This window comes from Octopus sinensis, linkage group LG4, assembly GCF_006345805.1.
Source record: "Octopus sinensis linkage group LG4, ASM634580v1, whole genome shotgun sequence".
NCBI lineage: Eukaryota > Metazoa > Mollusca > Cephalopoda > Octopoda > Octopodidae > Octopus > Octopus sinensis.
In genome coordinates, this window is record NC_043000.1 from 150,783,473 (window position 1) to 150,808,472 (window position 25,000).

Below are 25,000 nucleotides of genomic sequence, written 5' to 3' on the forward strand. Positions count from 1 at the left end.
ATGACTGCCTCATGTTTTATGATATAAAAAGTACTCATTTTGAAAATCTTTTGTTTAGTTAGTTTTAGCCAATTATATATAAAAAGCATTGCCTTTTATATATATACATTGAAATCTTCCTGCATATTTTTATGTAAGAAGTTTTTCTCATGCTCCAAACAGGTTTGATAATGGGTAAAGTTATTTACTGTAATGAACCCTTTCAAATTTGCAATTATTTCCAAAATTAAAGTGTATTTCATTAGAAGCAAGGTCAGATAAGAGTTTTAGCCAACAACATTGAATAGGAATGATTGCAATTTTGCTTTTCTGTTAATTATTTGTTTGGAAAGCAATGAAGCAATGTCTTCACAGTCGACAAATGTTGTCAGAAATATTAGATTTCTTTTAACTAGTTACAAGGCCAAGATCTCTCAATAAAAAAAGGTGCAGCTGACCGGATCAGGCTCAGCATATTACTGTTACTTTGAGCCTGGGAGAATGAAGAGAGAATTCAACTCATGCAGGATTTGAACTTGAAAGCAGGAAAGGACAAACTATATTGTCATGAATGTAGCCCTGTTCTTTACACTAAACAAACAAGCAAACAAAGACCCTGTCATTACAGCAATTACAATATTTGAGCCATTACAGGCTTCATTTATTCTATCATTTATATAGAAAAAAATTGAGTATATTTGGTGTATTTTTGTGAGTGCTAATTGTCTTTGAGATAAAATCTCATGTTGTATTTTGTGTGTATCCACCAGTGTATATAAGTGTGTGTGCGCATGTATTTGTTTGATAATCAAGCAATTTCTGATACATATGTTATAGTAAAATATGTCCAAAACAATAAAATCTTTCTCTGCTTTCACTATTATAAGTTTCATACATACTCATGTCGTATGCTTGTATGTATATATATTTATGTGTGTAAACATATATACTCATGTATCTGTATACATGCTCTGTGAATACATGTGTAAGTGTGTGTATATGTGTACATATGCATACATATGTACACACATACTTATGCATTTGTGTGTGTGCATGCATGTACACACACACACACACACACACATACACACTCACACACACACACACACACAGAGTTTTTAGTTTGAATAATCAACAAAACTTTGAGATATTGTCAACATACTTGCAATAAATATACATGTATTGAGTCCTCTGTCAACGTTTGTTATTATTTAAAAAACACACTTATTTTAAATATGTATGTGTGTCTGTGTGTGCATATGTGTGTATGTATAATAAATTGTGTGTGTGTATATATTTTAAATTTTTGTGTGTGTATATTATGCATGTATATATATGTATGCATTCATATATACATACGCATGTGTGTGTGGGGTTTGCATGTGCCTGTATGAATATATACATGCATACTTGCATGTATATACAAACATCTACCCATAAATTTGTGCATTTATGTATATCTACATGTGCTTGTATGGGAATATATATATATATATGCTGCTAGGTTTTAATAATTTAACAATTTAATACATCTGTGTATTCTAAAAACATACTAGTATACAAAGTAAGTAATGCAAATTATTGCATTTACTATAGCAGACTGCCTTCATAATACATCTGTTGATGGTACATATGTACATGTATATATATATATATATATACATACACACACATACACACACACTCACATACATACATATGTGTGTGCATGTGTGTGTGGTATATATATATAAAAGGCATCAACATCTTATTTCATATGGTCTAAAATAATAAAACTTGAAGTGTGACAATTATTTTCTGGTGGCGAAATTTTATTTATTCTATATTATTCATGCTCCCTTTGTAATAAATCAGTCTTATTCAAATTTTTTTCTTGCTCTGAAACAGGTAAACATTTGGGATATCTTGTAACTTCAGTCTAATTATATTATTGTGCACATATTTCTTGATATGTTTGGTGATTTTTTAGGGAATTCAGATGCTAAGATAGAATATCTTAGCATCTGAAAACTATCTCAATGTTTCTTTCTGTTTCTATTTTTCCGAAATTTCAGATGATATTTCATGTTTACATTGTTCAGATTAAACTAATTTCCTGACATTTTCGGCACCTTTATCTGTAGAATATATTGTTTGATTTTGAAACCGAAATTGCATTATGCTATTTTGTGAGAATTTATTAGAGAATATTATGAAATCTTTTCCCCTCATTTCTTGAATTTTAATCTTTGTATTTTTACAATATTGTTATTAATTTTGGTTCTATTCATTGGAGAAACCTCTGGGATTTTTCTTCTATGTTTTTTCTCTCTCAATATACACATTTTATTTTTTGGAAGGAAACTCATAAAACTGTTATTGTCTGAAGAAAAAAAAAAAGAACTCATAAAATTGCTGCTAAATAGATATAAAAGTATCTTACCTGCCATGTATGATTGGAGCTATTCTAATATAGCGCTGCTACTACACAACACGTTGATACACTTGCACCTCGACTGTAGTGCTGCTTTGACTTTGAAGTGAGTGAAAGCAGAACATGGCTCAAGCAAGCAAGGAAGTGGGCAAGCCAACATTATTTCTATCACACATACATACACACACACACACATGCACTGGCATGCACACACAGATACACGCATGCACGCACACACACACAGTTACTACTCTGTGTGTGTGAATAGTGAGTTAGGAGTTTATAGTCAGCCGTAAAATCTTCTCTTCAATTGATCCAGTTCTCCAATACTTATAATCAAGTATATCTATGAAAAGTCAGCTTCCTCCTTACTTCTACTACTTGTGCAGTTTTCCTTCCCAGTGTTCCTCCATATGCTTGTTAATATAATTGAGTAAAAATATTTGTCTCATTTTTCTCTGCAGGATTTATCTTTATTATCAGTGTATTTGTGCATGGAGGCATTTTCTTCTGCATAATCTCCATTGCTATATGTGGTTCTGTGTCTACTACTCTTCAAAATATGGTATGGCTTAATAAATAATTTATGCCATGTATATGGCTATTTCTCTCTCTCTATCTTTTTTTTTTTTAATTTCTCTTTCTATCCCTATTCCAGTCTTTATTATGCAATGTAGTTTTATTCAGTTTTTGTGAGAATTTCCAAAGTATTTGAAATGTATTCTTCTGTATCCTTTTCCAAATTTATAGCCAAGGGTTCGTGATATTTAAAAATTAAAAAGACATATTTTCAATTATTATACTCTTAGGAGACAGTTGCACTCCTGCGTGTGTGTTGATTGCTACACAAGGGTAGATATTTTCACATGCTATATAATTCTGAAAATTGAGTTATTCTTAAAATGCTCATTCTTAATAAATGAATTATTATTTTCTTTGAAATTTGATTTTAATACTTATCATTATTTTTAATAGATAAAGCTACCAGTTGGTTATATTATTGTGAATACAAATAACCTTAAAGAAATGTTGAAGTTTTATGAAAATATTGTTGAATATACTAGTTTGCTTCTCTATACACACTCATTAAGTATTTTACTTTTAATAAAAAAGAATTGTTTTTTTTCTCTATTTTGCTATCTATGTTTAGTCCTTGACTGCCAGAGATAAAAATAGAATTGAAATTTATACTTTGTTTTACAATAACCATATGAAAATCTTTGATTTTTCCTAAAATAGAATAAAATGATTGGAAATTTTATGTGGATGCCTCTTATTAGGAATGAAGCTACTGCTGGAAATATCTCTCATATTGTTGACCTGGCTATTGCTGCTAATAAAAATATTCAATTCAGCACTTTCATGCCAACTGCTGTGGGGATTTTCCTCAGAATTGTTTTTATCTGTTTTGTAGCCTTCCCGAAATCAAAAAAAATAGCTTGCAATATTTAGACAATAATACTGGTTGACTGGTTAGAATTATTGTTGCAGTTTATTTTTTTGATGTGGGTGTGAAGTCTTTCCTAAACAGAAGCCAGTTTAATATGTCTTTTCTTTAATATTATTTCACATTATTAGAAAAAATATGGTTTTTAGTTTTATTCTAAACCTTATTCTAAAATATAACAAAACCAATTTTAGAGTAAACGAGGTCAATTTTATGTAGGAAACATTTATTCTAAGTCTAGGTATTTCTCGTCCTATTCCATATTGACTATTTTTATAGTTTACCTAAAACATTGACGACATCTGCCGTCATTCATGTCATGGGTTTATCTTCCACTCCTTATGTGTCTTTGTTTTTTGTTTTTATTTTATATCTTATGTTGTATCAGTTCTAGTCCTTATACACTTATACCTGCTAATATCCCATAATAACAACTATAGATAACTCTTAGTATGATAACTATTCTTTTTCTTTTTGTGTGTGGTTTTTACCAAACATTCATGTTTATTCTCTTATAAATAATTGAGTAGCAGATTTAGAAAAAAAAAAATTTGAAAAATTAAAAAAATAACCTATTTCAATTCTAGAAAGTTTAATCCTCCAGTGAACTTTGTGCATTGTTGTGAAGATAATGAGAAACAGGCATATTGTGGTTAAAAGTTAAAAAACAAAATAAAACAAACTTTGATTAATTTTTTTTTATATGAGTTATTGAATTTGAAAATAAAAGAGAGGTTATTTAAAATGAAATTTCTATTTATATATATCTTCAAGAATAAAAAAAAAATGGGATGGGGATAAGTGAGTATATGAAACAGTTTGTGTAATCAAGTTCACTAGTTTTTTAATAAAGGAAGCCAACATTTTTTTGTTATATTGATATATTTCATTCACTAGTTTTGATTAAAGTCTTTTCTCTTTCGACTAGGCACAGAGCCAAGTTTTGTTAATTTCAAACCGGTATTTATTTAAATATCTAACTGATGTTTATTTCATAGTTTCAGAAGGATGAAAGTTAAAGTCAAACCAGCATTATTTGGACTTAGAACATAGAATATTGAAACTAAGTATTATAATACATGCTTTTTAATACTCCCTTTTAATTCTACCTTAAGTGCATGCATATATTTGCATACTTTTTTCTGCCTTGGCGTAGAACTTTTCATAGCCATCAACATAAACTTTCTCACTCATAAGGCTTGTATGTTCTGAAAATGTAACTTTCTCAAGTAAAGTGCACTTCATATTCAAGGCTCTGATGAAGCTATAGGATGTTATCCTGGTACTCAACTAAGAGTCCACCACATCTTATAGCAGAAACAGCTGTAAGCTAATGCAGTTCATTATGTAACATTTGATTTTTTTCAGTGTCATCTTTTTGTTTTCTATTACCACTCTATACTCACATAACATTGTGTTCTGGATCATCCGTATATTGAGTTCTACACCAGGTTATTACTCTTGCTTTGCCAAAGTGAAACAATAAAATATAATGCATTCTACATTTGCATTTATTCTAAACAATAAAATGATAGCAATAATAAATCTCTGAATGAGATATACACAGTAACTGCACAACAATCTGAGGTATACTTGCCATCTCAATATGGCTAACCACTAAGGGTGGGTGTTACTGTAGCTTGTAGCCCCAGGAGAACATCCTCTCCAGCGGCTTTAGGCACACTTTCTGTGCCCTTATGGTATTTGCAAAAGGAGGTCACCCTTCCCTCGTCAACCTAAGTGATACACACGGACTGCAGTTTCTAGGTTTTGACCTGTCCTCAGCGTACGACAATCACTGGTTTTCGATGGAAGGAGATCCCAATGCAAATACTTTTATCGTTTTTCCAGTAACTTTTCGTCACTGATTTCGAAAAACTGTCTGCAAGCAATAATAAATCTCTGAACGAGATATAAACAGTAGCTGCACGACAATGTGAGGTATACTTGCCATCTCAATATGGCTAACCACTAAGGGTGGGTGTTACTGTAGCTTTAAGATACATAGTAAACATTGACATTTTTAATGTCTTAATTACTTAAGCTTCATTTAACAGTTCCATTGTCAGCAACAGCTCTCTCAGATATCAAAATTTATAGTTTAAATTGCTTGAATTAAGATATAGTTGCTTACCTTTGAAGTCTTGAGTTATTTCCTACATCATCTTGTGATGCACACGGAAACATTGTAAGTGATACTGCCTAGGACCAGTGGGTGCTTTGGGTCATTCAGGTGATCCAACTGGAGTTTATCAAGTTCCAGCCTGTTTCTAGTCTGTACTACCCCCAGATAACACTACACCTTTCAGAGGTCAAACTTTCTAATCTACAACCACCATAAAGCAAATCTATTTCCTCCATAGCCAACTTGATGGTCTTTTACCTAAGTGAAGAAATCATTTTGAAAAATGAATTGAAATAACATATGGCAGTCGGGAAATTTTCAAATAACTACTTTTTAGCACAACTTTCATTGTTAATGCCTTATGCATTCAATCTAGCTGCTAAACCTTATCCTTTGTCTATATCACTATGGTGTAGCTACTCTGTACAACATATCAACTACTCATCATCATCATTGTTTAACGTCCGTTTTCCATTCTAGCATGGGTTGGACGGTTCAACTGGGGTCTGGGAAGCCAGGAGGCTGCGCCAGGCCCAGTCTGATCTGGCAGAGTTTCTATGGCTGGATGCCCTTCCTAACGCCAACTACTCCGAGGGTGTAGTGGGTGCTTTTTACGTGCCACCTGCACAGGTGCCTGACGAGGCTGGCAAACGGCCACGATCGGATGGTGCTTTTTACGTGCCACCGGCACGGAGGCCAGATGAGGCTGGCAACGGCCACAATCGGATGGTGCTTTTTACGTGCCACCGGCACGGAGGCCAGTTGCGGTGGCGCTGGCAATAGCCACATACGGACAGTTCTCTTACGTGCCTCAATTTCCATTGATGTTGAAAGATTTCGATTTTGATTTTGATTTTCACTTGCCTCACTCTTTAATCACTTTTATTGAAGAATAAGGCCCTGATGGTTTAGGTTTGGATCACTAGCTCAAAACATTTGAATTCAACACTAACTGCAAGAATTTCATTGTGTATTTCATCTGTTCAGTCAATTTTATGTGACTCAGTTCATTTTGCCACCAAGAATAGGTTCCATATTGTCAGATGTGATGGACTGAAATTCTGTCCGGGAAAATGATGTATTCCTTAATTACTTGATGGCATAAAACTTGGATCAAGCTCTGACACATTTACATTTGCAATCATGAGAGAGAGAGAGAGAGAGAGAGAGAGAGAGAGAGAGAGAGATCAACTAATTTCATGTTTATCAGCTCTGTTGAGCTAAAGAAGAGCCTTTATGGGCCTGATATCCCAATATGAGAATTGAAAAGTGGGCAGACAACTTACCACAGAATTATGATGGTTCTCTATATGTTAAATTTTGTCTAAACACTTTGATGAAGTAAGAACAATTATATGAATGCAAAATCTAATTTGTCCTGTCATTAAAAATTCCACTAATATTTTAGGGCACTCTTTTGATTTGTCCTTTTTTCAGAACCATGTGATCACTGTGCCTGCTAGATATAGCAACCAAATTTCCTTAAACTCACTCTCTCATGTTGCTGTCTTATTATAAGAAGGACATATTAGAGAATGCAATCCTGTATTTACTTGCTCTGTGTGATATCTTCTTACTGTTGTCAAAACTGAAAATGAAACTTAAGAAATAGCGATTTGACATCTCAACTTTCTAGAACAATCTTTAGGCAAAACCATATTCCATAACAGTTGAGGACTTCCAGTTTTGCCTCCATGAATTGTAGGAATTCTAGAACAAATGCATATTAGCCATAAGATTATTTTGAAGCACATAATACTGGTGCATTTTCCTTCAAATGTAAACTTCTAGAAATTTTAACCCTTTCGTTACCAATCCGGCTGAAACTGGCTCTGGCTCTGAGTACAAATGTCTTATTTTCATAAGTTTTGAATTAAAATCTTCCATCAAACCTTAGTTGCAATTTATGTTCCTAACACTAGCTTAATGAGAACTAAGATATTTTACTAAATTCTTTGATATATTTAAAGTAATTGAAAGAAACACAGAGAATCTCAAAATAAATACAGTAACGAAAGGATTAAAGATCTACTCTTTTACTGAAGTTTTGGATTAGTGAAGGAAGTGATCATAGAATTTTGTACACTTGTTTATTCTATTTATCTCTTTTGGGAACTGTACAAGACACCTGGCTGTCAAGTCAGTGGTTCATACGTCAATGCTGTGTTCTATCTGTAGCCAAGAGATTGAACTTTCAGATGGTCTAATTCTCATAGCTGTATAATAGGTACCACAGGGTAGGAATAAAGATTTATTCAATTTTAAATACATTGTAAAACTAATGATTGTTTCTTAGCCTGCGTGGCATCTTGGGCAAGTGTCTTCTGCTATAGCCCCGGGCCGACCAATGCCTTGTGAGTGGATTTGGTAGATGGAAACTGAAAGAAGCCTGTCGTATATATATATATATATATGATGATATATATATATATATATATATATATATATAATATATATATATATATATATATATATATGTGTATGTGTGTGTGTGTGTGTGTTTGTGTGTCTGTGTTTGTCCCCCTAGTATTGCTTGACAACCGATGCTGGTGTGTTTACGTCCCTGTCACTTAGCGGTTCAGCAAAAGAGACCGATAGAATAAATACTGGGCTTACAAAGAAGGGTCGATTTGCTCGACTAAAGGCGGTGCTCCAGCATGGCCGTAGTCAATTGACTGAAACGAGTAAAAGAGTAAAAGAGCCTGTGGAACTGAGTAAAATTCCTCTCCATGCTGTACCAAGGGTATAATTTGAAGAAGAATGGAGGTCAATCAAACTGGTGTGTTCTTGATGCACAACACGGCGACTCTTTTATTTAGTGTTACACTTTGCAGTCAATGGATTGTGAGAAATCATCGTTTTACTACTGCTGCTTACATAGTAATCAGTTCAAAGCAAATAGCAACAAAAATAATCATCAGCTGAGACTGATGCAGCAGGGAAGTTGTTTGTCTGATTTCTTCAAAGGTTTAATTTCCTGTCGTAACTCAATTATTCTAACCCTGAAATAATCATGTAACCTACTCTGGTAGCTATTCTCATCATCATCATTTTTCGAGATAGCTCAATAACTTTGGCATTTCAGTCAGTTTTATGATGCAGTAACTATGTCAAACATCAGTGCTATCTTAAACTGTACACAGTTACACATTTGTCAGCTATTCGCAGCCTAATTTCTCTCTACCCATGATAGTAATTATTTAGAAGAGTTGAAATAAAAAAATAGAATATTGTCAATTCTTAGTGAAATAAAATTTCATTTCATTTCACAGCAAGTGTCTGGAGTGGATGTAAGCATTCAGTGGTGAGAATTCAAAGCCTGGTTTCAAACTCTGATGCATTTGGATTCATTTATTCTACTTTGCGTGTGGGAAAAGTCATGAGCGACAGAATAGCTTATTTTCCTTCCCTTGTGACTTAGAATTTATATACTCTTTTTACTCTTTTACTTGTTTCAGTCATTTGACTGCGGCCATGCTGGAGCACCGCCTTTAGTCGAGCAAATCGACCCCGGGACTTATTCTTTGTAAGCCCAGTACTTATTCTATCGGTCTCTTTTTGCCTGCCGAACCGCTAAGTGACGGGAACGTAAACACACCAGCATCGGTTGTCAAGCAATGCTAGGGGGCCAAACACAGACACACAAACACACACATACATATATATACTTATATACGACAGGCTTCTTTCAGTTTCCGTCTACCAAATCCACTCACAAGGCATTGGTCGGCCCGGGGCTATAGCAGAAGACACTTGCCCAAGATGCCACGCAGTGGGACTGAACCCGGAACCATGTGGTTGGTTAGCAAGCTACTTACCACATAGCCACTCCTGCGCCTTTTTGGTTTATATGTGTAATTAAATACATTATTACACTTACTGTAAATATTGTATATATAATATGAATTATGCGTAAAGTGTGCAATGCTGCATGTTTGGGCAAAGTCATGAATCACAGATTGTCTTATTTCCTTTTTTATTCATCCTCATCATCCTCAGCCACATCATCATCATCAGCCACATCATCATCATCATCATCATCATCATCATCTTGTTCATTTCCCCATGTTTGCATGGGTCAGATGGAATTTGTCAAAGTGGATTTTCTACAGCCAAATGCCCTTCCTGTCACCAATCCTCACCTGCTTCCAAGCTAGGTAATATTTCACTATGTCCAGACGTTTTTTCGGTGGCATGTAAAAAGCACCATCCGATCGTGGCCGTTTGCCAGCTCCGTCTGGCACCTGTGCAGGTGGCACGTAAAAAGCACCCACTACACTCACGGAGTGGTTGGCGTTAGGAAGGGCATCCAGCCATAGAAACACTGCCAGATCAGACTGGGCCTGGCGCAGCCTTCTGGCTTCACAGACCCCTGTTGAACCGTCCAACCCATGCTAGCATGGAAAGCGGATGCTAAATGATGATGATGATGATGAAATGAAGGGCACTGCTTGAATAGTGGTGACACTCATTTACAACAATCATGCAAAGCCAAGTCTAGGAGATAGTAACACACACACACACACACACTGGGCTTCTATCCAGTTTCTATCTGCCAAATCCAGTCGCAAGGCTTTGAGCAGCCTGTGGCTATAGTAGGAGGCACAGTGTGACTGAACCAAAGACCATCTGGTAAGGAAGGAAACTTCTTTTTCTATACAGCTCTACCTGCACCAATGCCATGTTTGTTCTTCACTTTCGACATAAAATTTATGTCACTTATCTTTTACTGTGGTCATGCTGGGGCATTGCCCTGGAGAATTTTAGTTGAATATACCCCAGTACCTTGTTTTCTTTTAAGCCTAGTACTTATTTTATTGGCCTCTTTTGCTGAGCCACTAAGTTATGGAGATGTAAACACACCAATGCTGCTTGCCAAGAATTAGTGAGGACACACACACGCATGCATGCACACACGTGATAGTTTTCTTTTAGTTTCTTATTTCTTTATTGCCCACAAGGGGCTAAACGTAGAGGGGACAAACAAGGACAGACAAACGGATTGAGTTGATTACATCAACCTCAGTGCGTAACTGGTTCTTAATTCATTGACTCCTGAAAGGATGAAAGGCAAAGTTGACCTTGGCATAATTTGAACTCAGAACGCAGTGGCATATGAAATACCACAAAGCATTTCACCCGGTGTGCTAACGTTTCTGCCAGCTCGCCGCCTTTAGTTTCTGTCTACCAAATCCACTCACAAGGCATTGGTCAGCCTGAGGCTATAGTAGGAAACATTTGTCCAAGGTGTTACACAGTGGGACTGAACCTGGAACCATGTGGTTGGGAAGCAACCTTCTTACCACACAGTCATGCCTGCACCGATATGTATATCTTTCAGTTTCCGTGTACCAAATCCACTCACAAGGCTTTGGTTGGCCCGAGGCTATAGTAGCAGACACTTGCCCAAGGTGCCACGCAGTGGGACTGAACCCGGAGCCATGTGGTTTGTAAACAAGCTACTTAGCACACAACCACTCCTGCGCCTATGTAATTAAATAAAAGATTATGCTTATTGTACATGTTGCATATGGAAATTGTATTCTGTGTAAAGTGTGCAATGGAGCATGACAGAGAGAAATGGAGCGTTTAATGAGTAAGATCTGCAATGACTAGAGAGAAATGAATCAGGTATGATACGTTGGCTGTGTAATGTTAACTTATGTAAAAATCAGAACATTAGTGTGCTAAGAGAGTGTTTAAATTTTATCAGCATCAGGAATGTTTCAAACAAGAAGACTATTAATATAGACATAAAAAAAAGTCATGGAGGGGCGGTGTATGAAAAAACTGATAACAAAAAAAACTGCTGTGCATTTGGCTCATAGAAATATAAGGCTGATGAAATGATGAACTTAGATTTTGGAATGTGGTGTTTCAAACATGTGATGACGGCATTATGATTGGCAAGATTTTCTGGACTTCTGTCTCGTCTCACACACATGCCAAAATAGAAAAATGGTATTCAGTCAATGGTGATGATTATGCAAGGTTTGCTTAAAATACTTCATATTCATTTTAAGGAGTATTAATGAGAAAGGGGAATCTAATGAAGTAAAAAATAGATATATATATATATATATATATATTTATAGTTTCCGAATGTGGCCGTTTGCTAGCCTCGCCTGGCCTCTGTACTGGTGGCACGTAAAAAGTACCATCCGATCATGGCCGTTTGCCAGCCTCGTCTGGCACCTGTGCTGGTGGCACGTAAAAAGCACCCACTACACTCATGGAGTGGCTGGTGTTAGGAAGGGTATCCAGCCATAGAAACATTGCCAGATCAGACTGGGCCTGGTGCAACCTTCTGGCTTCCCAGACCCCAGTTGCACCGTCCAACCCATGCCAGCATGGAAAGCGGACGCTAAACGATGATGATGATGATGATAGAATTCACAAAAAAAAAAAAGATGAAGGACAGGTGTATAAATAACAAACAGGTGTATTAGTTTAACATTCGGGGAGGTAAGAATGTCTTTTATGTTTCAAGCGTATGCTCTTCAACAGAAAGGAACATGAGAAAATAAACAAAAAGGGAGAATAAAAACAGCTTTAGTGGCTAGTGGTCGATCATGGTGGCTGCCTGGATGGAATATACAGGAATATATATTCCTATATCCATCTTCATAACCAACTTACCAAATTCTAAAACATCAAATAAATCATTCTTTCTTCCTACGGAAATGAATACACTGTCAAAAATTAAGTTATTGACAAGAGGAAAATTTCAGCTGGATGGAGGTGGTCAGACAGAAGCTATACACATATATATATATAATGATTTTAAAGTTAAAGGATTATGGTTTAGAAAGTATGTGTTAAATGCAGTATCCAAACCTTGTTTCTGGGTAAGTCATGTGCCCATGGAGGAGGTTCACCACTTATGGCTACTGGGCATCATCAGCGATACTTTGCATTCATCGTTGGATCAACTTCCAGGAATTCCAGGATGCAAGTAACATCATGACTCCAAATAAAAAACACACACCCTCACCCCATAATGATTCCATTCCTATATATTTTTTTATCTTCATTTGAACATATCCACCTTGAAATGTAAGTCCCTGCACTTAAAAGCATATTATGCCACCTGAGGAGTTTTCTTTGCACTGTGCATTGCATCTCCTGTTATTGAACCATTCCACATCCACTAGGGAGCAGTGCAGCATCGTAAAGATGAAACAATTGTCATGATAATAAATTGCTTTGTATGTATGTATGTATGTATGTATATATATATATATATATATATATATATATATAAGTAACGTTATTGATATAGGTAATGTAAATCAGTAAATTTTTGGGATATTTAATATCCCTTAGGTGTATTTTACACCTAGCTAAACTGTTATATATACATATCATCATCATTTAACATCCGCTTTCCATGCTAGCATGGGTTGGACGGTTCAACTGGCGTCTGGAAAGCCAGAAGGCTGCACCAGGCCCAGTCTGATCTGGCAGTGTTTCTACGGCTGGATGCCAACCACTCCGTGAGTGTAGTGGGTGCTTTTTACAGTGTAGCACTCATGATCACTAGATCAAGGGTTTGATTCCAGGACCAGACAGCACGTTGTGTTCTTGAGCAAATAACTTCATTTTATGCTGCTCCTGTCCATTCAGCTGTACATGTGTCACCCTGTGATGGAATAGTCTTCTGACAAAGGGGAATGTTAGCCTGCTTGCCTAGCCAGCAGGGTGGCATCATTCAAAAGCTAAATCAATGCAAAGGGCATTATGACCAATGATGTATAACAACCTTTGATAGTCTGGTTGATCACATGATATATATACTCTTTACTCTTTTCTCTTTTACTTGTTTCAGTCATTTGACTGCGGCCATGCTGGAGCACCGCCTTTAGTCGAGCAAATTGACCCCCGAGACTTATTCTTTGTAAGCCCAGTACTTATTCTATCGGTCTCTTTTGCCGAACCGCTAAGTGATGGGGACGTAAACACACCAGCATCGGTTGTCAAGCAATGCTAGGGGGACAAACAAAGACACACAAACATATACACACACATATATATATATATATATATATATATATATATATATATTATATATATATATATATATATATATATATACGACAGGCTTCTTTCAGTTTCCGTCTACCAAATCCACTCACAAGGCATTGGTCAGCCCGGGGCTATAGCAGAAGACACTTGCCCAAGGTGCCACGCAGTAGGACTGAACCCGGAACCATGTGGTTGGTTATCAAGCTACTTACCACACAGCCACTCCTGCGCCTTATATATTTATTATTCTTACATAAGAATACCATTGACGTTGACTTTGAAGTTTCAGCCAGCTAAACCATCATCAGACTGCAATGCATTGAAGTTAATCTTGGCTTTATGTAGTCTCTGTTGAGTTAAAATCCTCTTTGAGTATGTGAATTTGATTGGAATAGTAGTTAGGTTGTAGAGTAGGTTGTGGTGGAGAGGTGCTTTGGAGAAATTTTTATTTATTAAATTCAAGATTATGTTATTGTTTAGAATTTATTCATGTATACTCTTTTACTTGTTTCAGTCATTTGACTGCGGCGATGCTGGAGCACCGCCTTTAGTCGAGCAACTCGATCCCGGGACTTATTCTTTTTGTAAGCCCAGTACTTATTCTATCGGTCTCTATTGCCGAACCGTTAAGTGACGGGGACGTAAACACACCAGCATCGGTTGTCAAGCAATGCTAGGGGGACAAACACAGACACACACACACATACATATATATATATATACATATATACGACAGGCTTCCTTCAGTTTCCGTCTACCAAATCCACTCACAAGGCTTTGGTCGGCCTGAGGCTATAGTAGAAGACACTTGCCCAAGGTGCCACGCAGTGGGACTGAACCCGGAACCATGTGGTTGGTAAGCAAGCTACTTACCACACAGCCACTCCTGGTTTGTCAACTTTTTTGTAATGGAATTTTCTAAGGGTTCACAAAAGAATGTAAGTAGGTGGTATGTTTTAACTGGTCAGTTTCTTTACTTGTTTGCACTTGAAGGTGGGGGTCACTAGTCTGGCCTATCATGTTGTTAATATAGAAATTTGTTTCTCTTGTGATTTGATGTTCACAGAAGGACATTGGTAGGTATAAAAGTTGTTGGTCTGTATGTTTCTCTCTAAGGATCATTATTCTATAAGCAATTGGATTAATATGTAGAAATTCCAACATTTGTTTCTTATGGAGGCAGATTTTGTGGGCTATCATCATCATCATCATCATCATCATCGTTTAACGTCCGTTTTCCGTGCTAGCATGGGTTGGATGGTTCGACCGGGGTCTGGGAAGCCAGGGGCAGCACCAGGCTCCAGTCTGATCTGGCAGTGTTTCTACAGCTGGATGCCCTTCCTAACGCCAACCATTCCGCGAGTGTAGTGGGTGCTTTTTACGTGCCACCTGCACAGGTGCCAGGGGATGGGGTCTGGCATTGGCCATGATTGGTTGGTGCTTTTAATGTGCCACCGGCACGGAAGCCAGCCAAGGCGGCGCTGGCATTGGCCACGTTTGGATGGTGCTTTTTATGTGCCACCAGCACAGAAGCCAGTCGAGGCGGCGCTGGCAACGGCCAAGATATGTGTTTATAAATATTTCTTCAATTCTGTTTCAAATGTGGGCATTTTTTCATTTTATGATATATTATTTTAGGACTATGTACAAATGTGTTGATATGCACATGTATAAAAATGGGAATAAAATTTAATTTTAAGCATTGATTTAAAAATTAAAAACAGAATTAAAAAAGAAAAGGATCTTCCAACTTGTTTGCATACAAATATATATTTATGTGTGTATGTTGGTTTGTGGGCTTACATTAGAAAATCTTTTGTTGGGGCTCTGGTTGGATATAGGGAAACTATTAGATAATTTTTACAGTACATGTTTAGTGTAAAACTGTAAAAATATTTTTATGTATATTATGGGGACAATTTATAGTGCAGATGGAAGAACTTGGTAAGATTTTTTTTTATGTTTAGCTGTTAGAAAAATATATTGGTTTGAAATGTTTTAGTATTTCTAAGATTTTGTGCTTGCATGAAGAGACTAGTTCAGAGTTTAGGTTCAGAATTTGGTTCTTCAATGTGAGAATATGATAGGATTCATGAGTACAAAGTTAGTAGAATTTGTTGTTACCTTGTTGTGTATGTGAGTGTATTTTCCAATTGATACTAAATAGAGCATTTTAAAATTTTAATGCTTGTGTGTGTGTGTGTGTGTGTAGCATAACATACAGGTGCAGACATGGTTGTGTAGTAAGGAGTTTGCTTCTCAACCACATGGTTCTGGGTTCAGTCCACTGCATGGCACCTTGGCCAAATGTCTTCTACTGTAATCTTATTTGGATTTGGTAGATGGAAACTTGAAAGAAGCCCATCGGAAATGTATATATATATGTGTGCATGCTTTGCTGTCTTTTTGCGTTGACATCACATTAGTTGTAAACGAGTATCATCATCATGTAATTAGTGTCCATCATTTCCAACCTTTCATGAACACATGTCTGGTCATGGGGAAATGTTATCTTATTTGCTGAGTGTTGGCAGCAAGAAGAGCATCCAGCCATAGGAAAATCTGCCTCAACAAATTCCGTCTGACCCATGCAAGCATGGAAAAGAGGGGATTAAAATGATGATGATAATGATGATACATTTTAGCATAATATTTTAATAATATTTTCCATCTCTAGAAATAAATGTTCTTCAAGACTGAAAATACATTGTTGGATATCTAAAGATACTTTGTTCATTCCAAAAACCTTTGTCGTAGTTTCTTTTCTTTTTATCCAGAGGCTCAATAGTAAGTACTAAATCGTTACACCAGAATAATTCTTTCATACAAAATAACTTAGTTTTGAGTATGAGTTTTCTTTGCATGGTTAAACTTCTGTCAAGGTGTATAATGTTGATATGCTTTCTTGTGCCTCTGTGTTTTGAAAATTAATTTTCCACTGAATAGCTATGCATTACACAGGTTTATTCTAGTGTACTTATCTATAACTTCCTTGTAATTGAATCCTATTCTGCCTTTCTGTAGCTAAATTTCTTGAAGAAAAATTTCTTTTTAGTGATTGTGTGTATGCTTGCAGTATTTCCTGGATTGTATATAGTCAGCTCTATAATAATGTCAGTTATTTTTACTGAGATTAGTTTGATAGATATAAGGAAAGAGACAATTATTGCTTGTGTGAAACAAGTCAAGATAGCAATGAGTTGGGGATTCCTAAAACATTGCATAATGGTATTGCAAAAGGAAATAAATCCTGTATACCTTTGAGTGAAGCTGTCTCTCTTGGTTGATACCTGTGCTTTTCAAGGTCATTCATATATGCATGGGGATGCATAGGTGCAGGCAAGGCTGTGTGGTTAAGAAGCTTGCTTCCCAACCATGTGGTTTTGGGTACAGTCCCACCATGTGGTGCTTTGGGTGTCTTCTACTATAACCTTGAACTGACTAAAACCTTGTGACAGAATTTGGTAGAAACTGAAAGCAAGCCATCGTGTGTGTGTGTGTGTTTGTGTTTAGGAAGTGTAGGTGTGGTGGGTGTGTCCCTTTCTCTTGACATCATGTGATGGTTGCAAACAAGCATCGTTTTAGTCTTCCATGAAAAACATGTCAGCCCATAAGAAAATATTACTTTGCTTAGAAACAAGTGGAAGTTGGCAACAAGTAGGGTATCCACTCAGAAAATATGCCTCAGTGAATTCCATCTGATCCCTACAAGCATAGAAAGGTGAATGTTAAAATGATGATGATGATAATGAAGATGAGTAAAATTGAAGTTGATCATGGAGAAATATGACACAAGCCACCTGATTTCACTAGCTACCATTCCACAGTGCTTTGTATTTTTATTCTTTTACTGGTCTTAGTCATTGGACAGCAGCCATGCTTGGATATTGCCCCTAGAAGTTTCTAGTTGGTTACAGCAATTAGAGCACTCAGCTTTGGTGATGTTGCCAGCTGCACTCAGCATTTGGCTTGTTTAAAAGTAATTGCATTGTATCAAGTACAAATACTGGCATATGTGTGTGTACATGCATATGAAGACATACACAAACAGAGAGAGAGAGAGAGGAGAGAGAGAGAGGCATGTGAATAGTTACTGTCTATCAAATTCTACTCATAAGATATAAGCCAAGCTTAATTACCACACAGTTGGAATGAAGTCAGAAATGCCTGATGTTGAGTTAAACTTCTAACCACACTACCATGCCTAGAAATTTAAATTTATAAACAATATTTCTCTGTAGATTGTTATTTTCAAGAGTATTTTGGATCTATTTAAAGCAATGGTTCCCAAACTTTTTTGGGTTGCTGCTCTTTTGACACCCTGGCCACATTCCTAGTACCCCACCACTCACCACAGTAAACATAGACCTCTTTTTGCATCAAATTCAAAGCAATTGTACTTCACAAATAAAACTTAACCTAATGAACCCATTATTTTGTTCTTTTGACATCAGTCGTTCCCTTTTGGCCACTCTATTATTGCCCCCACTTTTCCTCAGCCCATCTCCTTCTCTGATCTTTCCGCTGCCCCCAGAGGAGCAGTACCACCCACTTTGGGAACAATTGATTTAAAGGTTCCTTCAAATCAATAAGTCTTACTCTGAAACATTGATCAGCGAGGAATAAAATTTAAGTTAATTTAATTTTGTATGGGTTAGCCAGAAGGATTTTTTCAGTATTTTCTGAAACAAATAGGAGAAAGGAGGAAGTTATTTTCAGACCATGGATTTGGCCTTAGTGCTTACCATAAATTCTTCTAAACACTTCTATGGGCCAGATTAAATCTGCTATTTAAAAACAGTCATTGTAGTTCTACTAGGATTCTGCATAGATTCCATCTATCAAATTTCTTTCACAAAGCTTTGGTTAGCCATAAACTGTGCTAGCAGACACTTGTCCATAAGGTTTTTCTATGTAGTGTGTGTGTGTGTGAATATATATATATATATATGTATATATATATGGTGTTCATAGAGGCCATGGAATTGGTTTCCAAAATGAAGAGGGAACAAGGCTACTGGAGTTCTGTGATGCAAATAGCCTTTTGATCTGCAACACTAACTTCAGGAAGCCAGCCCGTCACCTGATAACCTATCAATCAGGTGACACTGCTAGCCAGATCGATTTCATTCTCACCAGACAGTAGGATGCATGGTTGCTCTTAAATACAAAGACCCTCCCTGGTGAAGAATGTACCCTCTTGCATAGACTAGTCATTAGCGACTTTAGACTCCAGGCCAGAAGGAAGCAGACCAATCTGGAAAAGAAGGCTTTGGAAGCTTAAGGACCCTTCTTATGGACAGAGATTTAGGGACATCCTAATTGAGAAACTTGATGAGCGGGAAGAGGAGCTATAACCTTGTGGCATAGAGGGCAACTGGGAATTCCTGTGAGACAGCTTGCTGAGTGCCACAGACCAAATCTGTGGCTGGTGCAAAGTCCCTTCCAGACAAAGGATAATGTGGAGGGGGAACAGTACTGTGGACAGGGCTATTAGACACCTGGAAGGTGGGGGCAGCAGGGAACTGTATCAGGTAGCCAAAAAGAAAGCTAGGAGACAGGTATATCTAGCCAAGGGAAAACATAAAAGAAGTTTGCCTATGTTCAGCGTTGAGAGAACCAAAGAACTGAAGTCTTTCAGATTGCAAGACAGTGTGTGAGAGAAAAATTGTGGTGCCATAGGAGAGAAATGTGTCCACATGGATGATGGTGCACTTGCTTTTAATGAGTCTGCAAAGAAAGAGGCTTGAAGATGCTATTATGAAAGCCTGCTGAATGTGGAGAATGAATGGGAAGAGGAGAGTCTGCCAAATGTTGACCCAATCGAGGGACCAGCTACCCGAATTGACACTACCCTGGTAGATAAAGCAATTAGAGATATGAAGACAAGGAAAGCCCCCGGCCCATCAGGAATCAGCACTGAGATGCTTAAAATATTTGGCAGTGTGGGTTATAGTCTTATCACCCATATCGTAAATCAGATGGTTCATGAAGGAGTCTTACCCAATGACTCGTGTAGCAGCACCATAGTCCACTGCTACAAAGGTAAAGGTAATGCCTTAGATAGAAATAATTACAGAGGTATCAAACTGTTGGATCAGGTGATGAAAGTTGCAGAATCCTAGCGCAACTAATTAGGGATAAAATTTAGATGAGATGCAGTTTGGCTTTGTGCCAGGCAGAAGCACCACTGATGCTATATTTCTGGTAAGGCAACTGCAGGAGAAATATCTAGCCAAAAATAAACCTCTATACTTGGCTTTTGATGACTTGGAGAAAGCTTTTGACAGAATACTGCAGATCCCTTATCTGGTGGTCAATGCAGAAACTAGGGATAGACGAATGGTTGGTGAGAACCGTACAAGCCTTGTAAAAGGATTCTACCAGTAAGGTGAGCGTTGGAAAAGAGTACAGTGAAGAATTCAGGGTACAAGTAGGGGTTCACCAAGGATTGGTGCTCAGCCCCTCTTGTTCATCATAGTCCTTCAGGCAATAACAGTGGAATTCAAGACAGGCTGCCCTTGGGAGCTCCTCTATGATGATGATCTTGCTCTTGTAGCTGAATCACTACCTGAACTAGAGATGTTGCAGGTATTGAAGTAAAGTCTAGAATCAAAGGGCCTTAGAGTTAACATAGCAAAAACTGAAGCCATAGTAAGTAGGAAGGCAGACGAATTTCAAATTCCTTCAGGTAGATGGTCCTGCCCAATCTATAGAAAAGGTGTAGGTAGAAACACCATAAGATGCACCCAGTGTAAGCTTTGGATACATAAAAGGTACAGTAACATCAGAGGAAGGTTAACAGGGAAACTAACTTTTGTATGTGGAAGGTGCACAGGTACAATAAACACTGAAAATGTGCAGAAAACAGACTCTGTCAACTGGCAACCAGGCAAGCTAGAGCTAGTATATATATATTGTATAAAGGACCGTGGGTAAGGCCAATGCAATGCGAAGTAAATGCAAGGTAAATCACAAGAAAACAAACATATGAATTAATGTAGTCTTACCTTGTATTCAATATTTTGGTGGTTATAACCCTATTTTCTTTTTATGTGCCACTGGCACGGGTGCCAATCAGGCGGTACTGCCTCAACAGGTCATTGGAAGCGCAGTTTATTGCCCAATGATTGAAGGGTACTCTTAAATGGGCTGGTTATGCTGCACTGGCATAGGCCACGGTTACAGTCTCACTTGCTTTGCCAGTTCTTCTCAAGCACAGTATATCTCTAAAGGTCTTGGTCACTCGTCTTTGCCTCCATGAGGCCCAACATTAGAAGGTCGTACTTCACCACCTCATCCCAGGTCTTCCTGGGTCTACCTCTTCCACAGGTTCCCTCTACTGCTAGGGTGTGACACTTTTTCACACAACTATCCACATCCATATGCAACACATGGTCATACCAGCACAGTCATCTCTTTTTGCACACCACATCTGATGCTTCTTAGGTCCAACTTTTCTCTCAAGGTACTTACACTCTGTTGTGAATGCACACTGACATTACACATCCAGCAGAGCATACTAGCTTCATTCCTTGCAAGCTTACGAATGTCCTCAGCAATCACAGCCCATGTTTCACTGCCATGTAGCATGGCTGTTCACACACATGCATCATACAGTTTCCTTTTACTCTGAGCAGTAGACCTTTTGTCACTTGCTTTATCTACCAAGGTACTGTCAATTCAGACATCTCTTTTTAATCAGTCTTTAGCATATTGATGATTTAGTGAATGCAAGGATAGCAAAAACCACTCTGCCTTTGGACGTCTTGGAGTGGATATGTAGTATCATGTCCAACTCCAAAATTCCTAAGCAGATCTTCTTCAGTGATCTAGCTGCTGGCTTATGGTCACATGGTGGACCAAGGAAGAGATACAAAGACACACTCAAGACAACCTTGAAAAAGTGTAGCTTAGAGTAGTTTACTTGGGAACATCTTGGCCAGGATCACTCACTGAGGCATAGAACTATACACATTCTGAATTTGATATGGCCAGAGAAGGTAAGGAGAGGAGGGCTGCATGGAAAGCAAGAGACCCACCAAATCCTGACTCTCCAGAATCCTTGTCCGGTACTTGATTGAATCCAAAATCTAATCAGCTTGTGCCAGTCATGAGGTCAAACATCCCTGAAGTTTCATCTGAATCCATCCTGTGGTTCTTGAGATATCTTGTCCACAGACAAACAAACAAATAAACACAACTGAAAACAATACCTCCACCTTTGCTAAGGTGGAGGTAATAATCCTTTCTACAATAGGCACAAGGCCTGAAATTTTGGTGGAGAGGGCTAGTCAATTACATCGACCCCAGTATTTCACTGGTACTTAATTTATCAACTCTGTAAAGATGAGAGGCAAAGTCAACCTCGGCAGAATTTGATCTCAGAACGTTGCAACAGGTGAAGTACCACTTAGCATTTCATTCAGCATGTTAATGATTCTGACAGCTCACTGCCTTCAATAATAATAATAATAATAATAATAATAATAATAATAATAATAATAATAATCCTTTCTTCTATAGGTACATGACCTGAAATTTTTAGGGAGGGGACTTGATGATTACATCAACACCAGTGTTCAACTGGTACTTATTTTATTGATCCCAAAAAGATGAAAGGCAACATTTGAGTTCAGAACAAAAAGACAAATGAAATCCCACTCAGTATTTTGCTTGGCATGCAAATGATTCTGCCAGCCCACCTGGCATTCAGTGTGTGTGTATGTTTTCTATGTTTATTTTCTTCCCTTGAACTATTTTGTGGATCAAATAGGCTTGCTTTTTAAAAGCAGAGGAGCGTAATTTGAAGGAGATTTGGTTGGTATTTCTATTTGTTTATTGTCTACCTTGTCTGTTCAAAGAATCAGAGTATTCAGTAGGAACATAATTGAGGTCACTTTGAGGTTACTAGAGTTGAAAGTCCCCTGGCATTCTCTGCAACCATTTGGTGTACAGGTGAGGAGATTTATCAAATGAGGTGAGATATGATGTGTGAAAGGTGCTCTTTACATGCCACTGGCATGGGTGCCAGTTATGTGACACCAGCATCGGCCATGACTACGATTTCACTTGACGAGTCTTCTCAAGCACAGCATATTGCCAAAGGCCTCAGTCATTAGTCATTGCCTCTGTGAAGCTCAAAGTGTGAAGATTATCCTTCACCACTTTGTCCTATGTTTTCCTGAGTTTACCTCTGCCACAAGTTCCCTCCACTGTTAGAGATTGGCACTTCTTTACACAGCTGTCCTCATCCATACACATCATATGATCATACCAGTGCAGTTGTCCCTCTTGCACACCACATCTGATTCCTCTTATGCCTAACTTTTCTCTCAAGATGCTTACACTCTGTCGAACATGCATTCTGACATTGCACATCCAGCGAAGCATACTGGCTTTATTTCTCTCAAGCTGTGACAGCCCATGCTTCACTGCCATGTAGCATAGCTGTTCACACACAGGCATCATACAATCTGCCTTTCACTCTGGGAGAGAGGTTCTTTGTTGCCAGCAGGAGTAGGATCTCTCTGAACTTTGCCCAACCTAGTTTTATTCTCACAGCTATGCTCTCAAAGCATCCACCTCCACTACTAACTTGGTCACCTAGATAATGGAAGCTATCTACTACCTCTAGCTTGCCCCACTGGCAGCTGATGGAGTCTATTTTCTGCACATTTTCAGTGTTTATTGTACCTGTGCATCTTCCACATACGAAAACTAGTTTCTCTGTTAACCTCTGACATTGCTGCACCTTTTGTGTGTCCAAAGCTTACATATATATATATATATATATATATAATAAATAAAAATATGTATGGTAAACAAAACAACGCAAAACAACACGGTGTGTGATTTAGGACGGTGAACAAGGATGAACAGACGGGCAAAATACGGCCTTAGTGCCAAGAAGACAAGAATAATGGGTAAAGCTTAGAAGATATCCTAAAGGATAGAGAATGATGAGACAGAGAATTTGCGACTGGTCAGCTACATTTATGTATAGATATATGTGTGTATATATATATATATATATATTATATATATATATATATATATATATATATATATATATAAAGTATTATAAATGCATATATCTACGTATATTTTTGCATATATACAGGATGCAATGGGTAAAGTGTCACCATTTTATATTTTTAATTTTGCACATGTGCATTGTTTGTTTTTGATTTTGATGACTATACAGTATAGTAGGGTCAGTTGGGCACATCTGTGAGAAAAACAGCACCATGGCACAATTCACTCTGCCAGAAATTTCGAAGTGACTTGCTGTAGTGCTTGGCATTCATGCCAGAAGCTCCAATATGAACATTTCAGAGTGTTTGGTGTTAATCTGAGGACAGTGCAGAGGATTCAGAAAGAGTTGGATGAGTCTTTTGGTGCTTACAAAGGTACAGCATCTTGGAAATCTCACTCCGATCATTCTGATAAGGAAAGAACTCCTGAATTTGTTGGTGAGATCCAGGCCATGATTGACAATGATCCCTCCAAGTCAATCAGGTCCATCACCAGGGACATGAGAGTGTCTGAGTTTCTTATCAGGCAGGTAGTGCGTGAAGACATTTGGTGTTCCTTATACAAGATGAGAAAAGGCCAATTTTTATCCCAAGCCATCAAGAGCAAGAGGAAAGACTGCACTACGAAGCTTTTGAACAAACTCAAGCATCCTCTCCAACTGAACATGCTTTGATTTTTCTTAGACGAGAAAAATTTCTGTCAGGATCAGATGGTGAACACACAGAACAACCATTGGCTTGCCATTGTCCCCAAAACATGGACCAAGAGTGATAAAAATCAAACATCCAGTCAACATCATAGTGTTTGGAGTGATCACTAGTTATGGCAATGTTATGCCTCCATTCATCTTCCCACATGACCTCAGACTCAACACGGAGTGCTACATCAAGTGCCTGAAGGAGGTAGTGCTGCCCTGGGTCAAGAGGGTGGCTACTGAAAGACCCTATGTCTGGTAGCAGGACTCTGTATTATG

General features: G+C 37.6%; 2 protein-coding genes across 7 annotated transcripts in view; one reads left to right on the forward strand and one right to left on the reverse strand.

Annotated features, from left to right (window-relative positions):
* LOC115210334 overlaps positions 1-3,273 on the reverse strand; it is a 62,494-nt gene extending 59,221 nt beyond the window's left edge. For 3 of the 4 annotated variants that reach the window (XR_004998923.1, XR_004998922.1, XM_036502571.1), the window contains exon 1: positions 2,402-3,273. Coding sequence is in view for 2 of the 4 variants with exons in the window: in XM_036502571.1 (XP_036358464.1) it covers positions 2,402-2,408 (7 nt within the window). In the remaining 2 variants the exon portion in view is untranslated. The remainder of the gene's footprint in view (positions 1-2,401) is intronic. The other variant, XM_029778869.2, reaches the window with a different exon arrangement.
* The window catches only part of LOC115210333 (RAB11-binding protein RELCH homolog), a 313,025-nt gene that overhangs the window by 246,371 nt on the left and 41,654 nt on the right, over positions 1-25,000 (forward strand). The window lies entirely within an intron of this gene.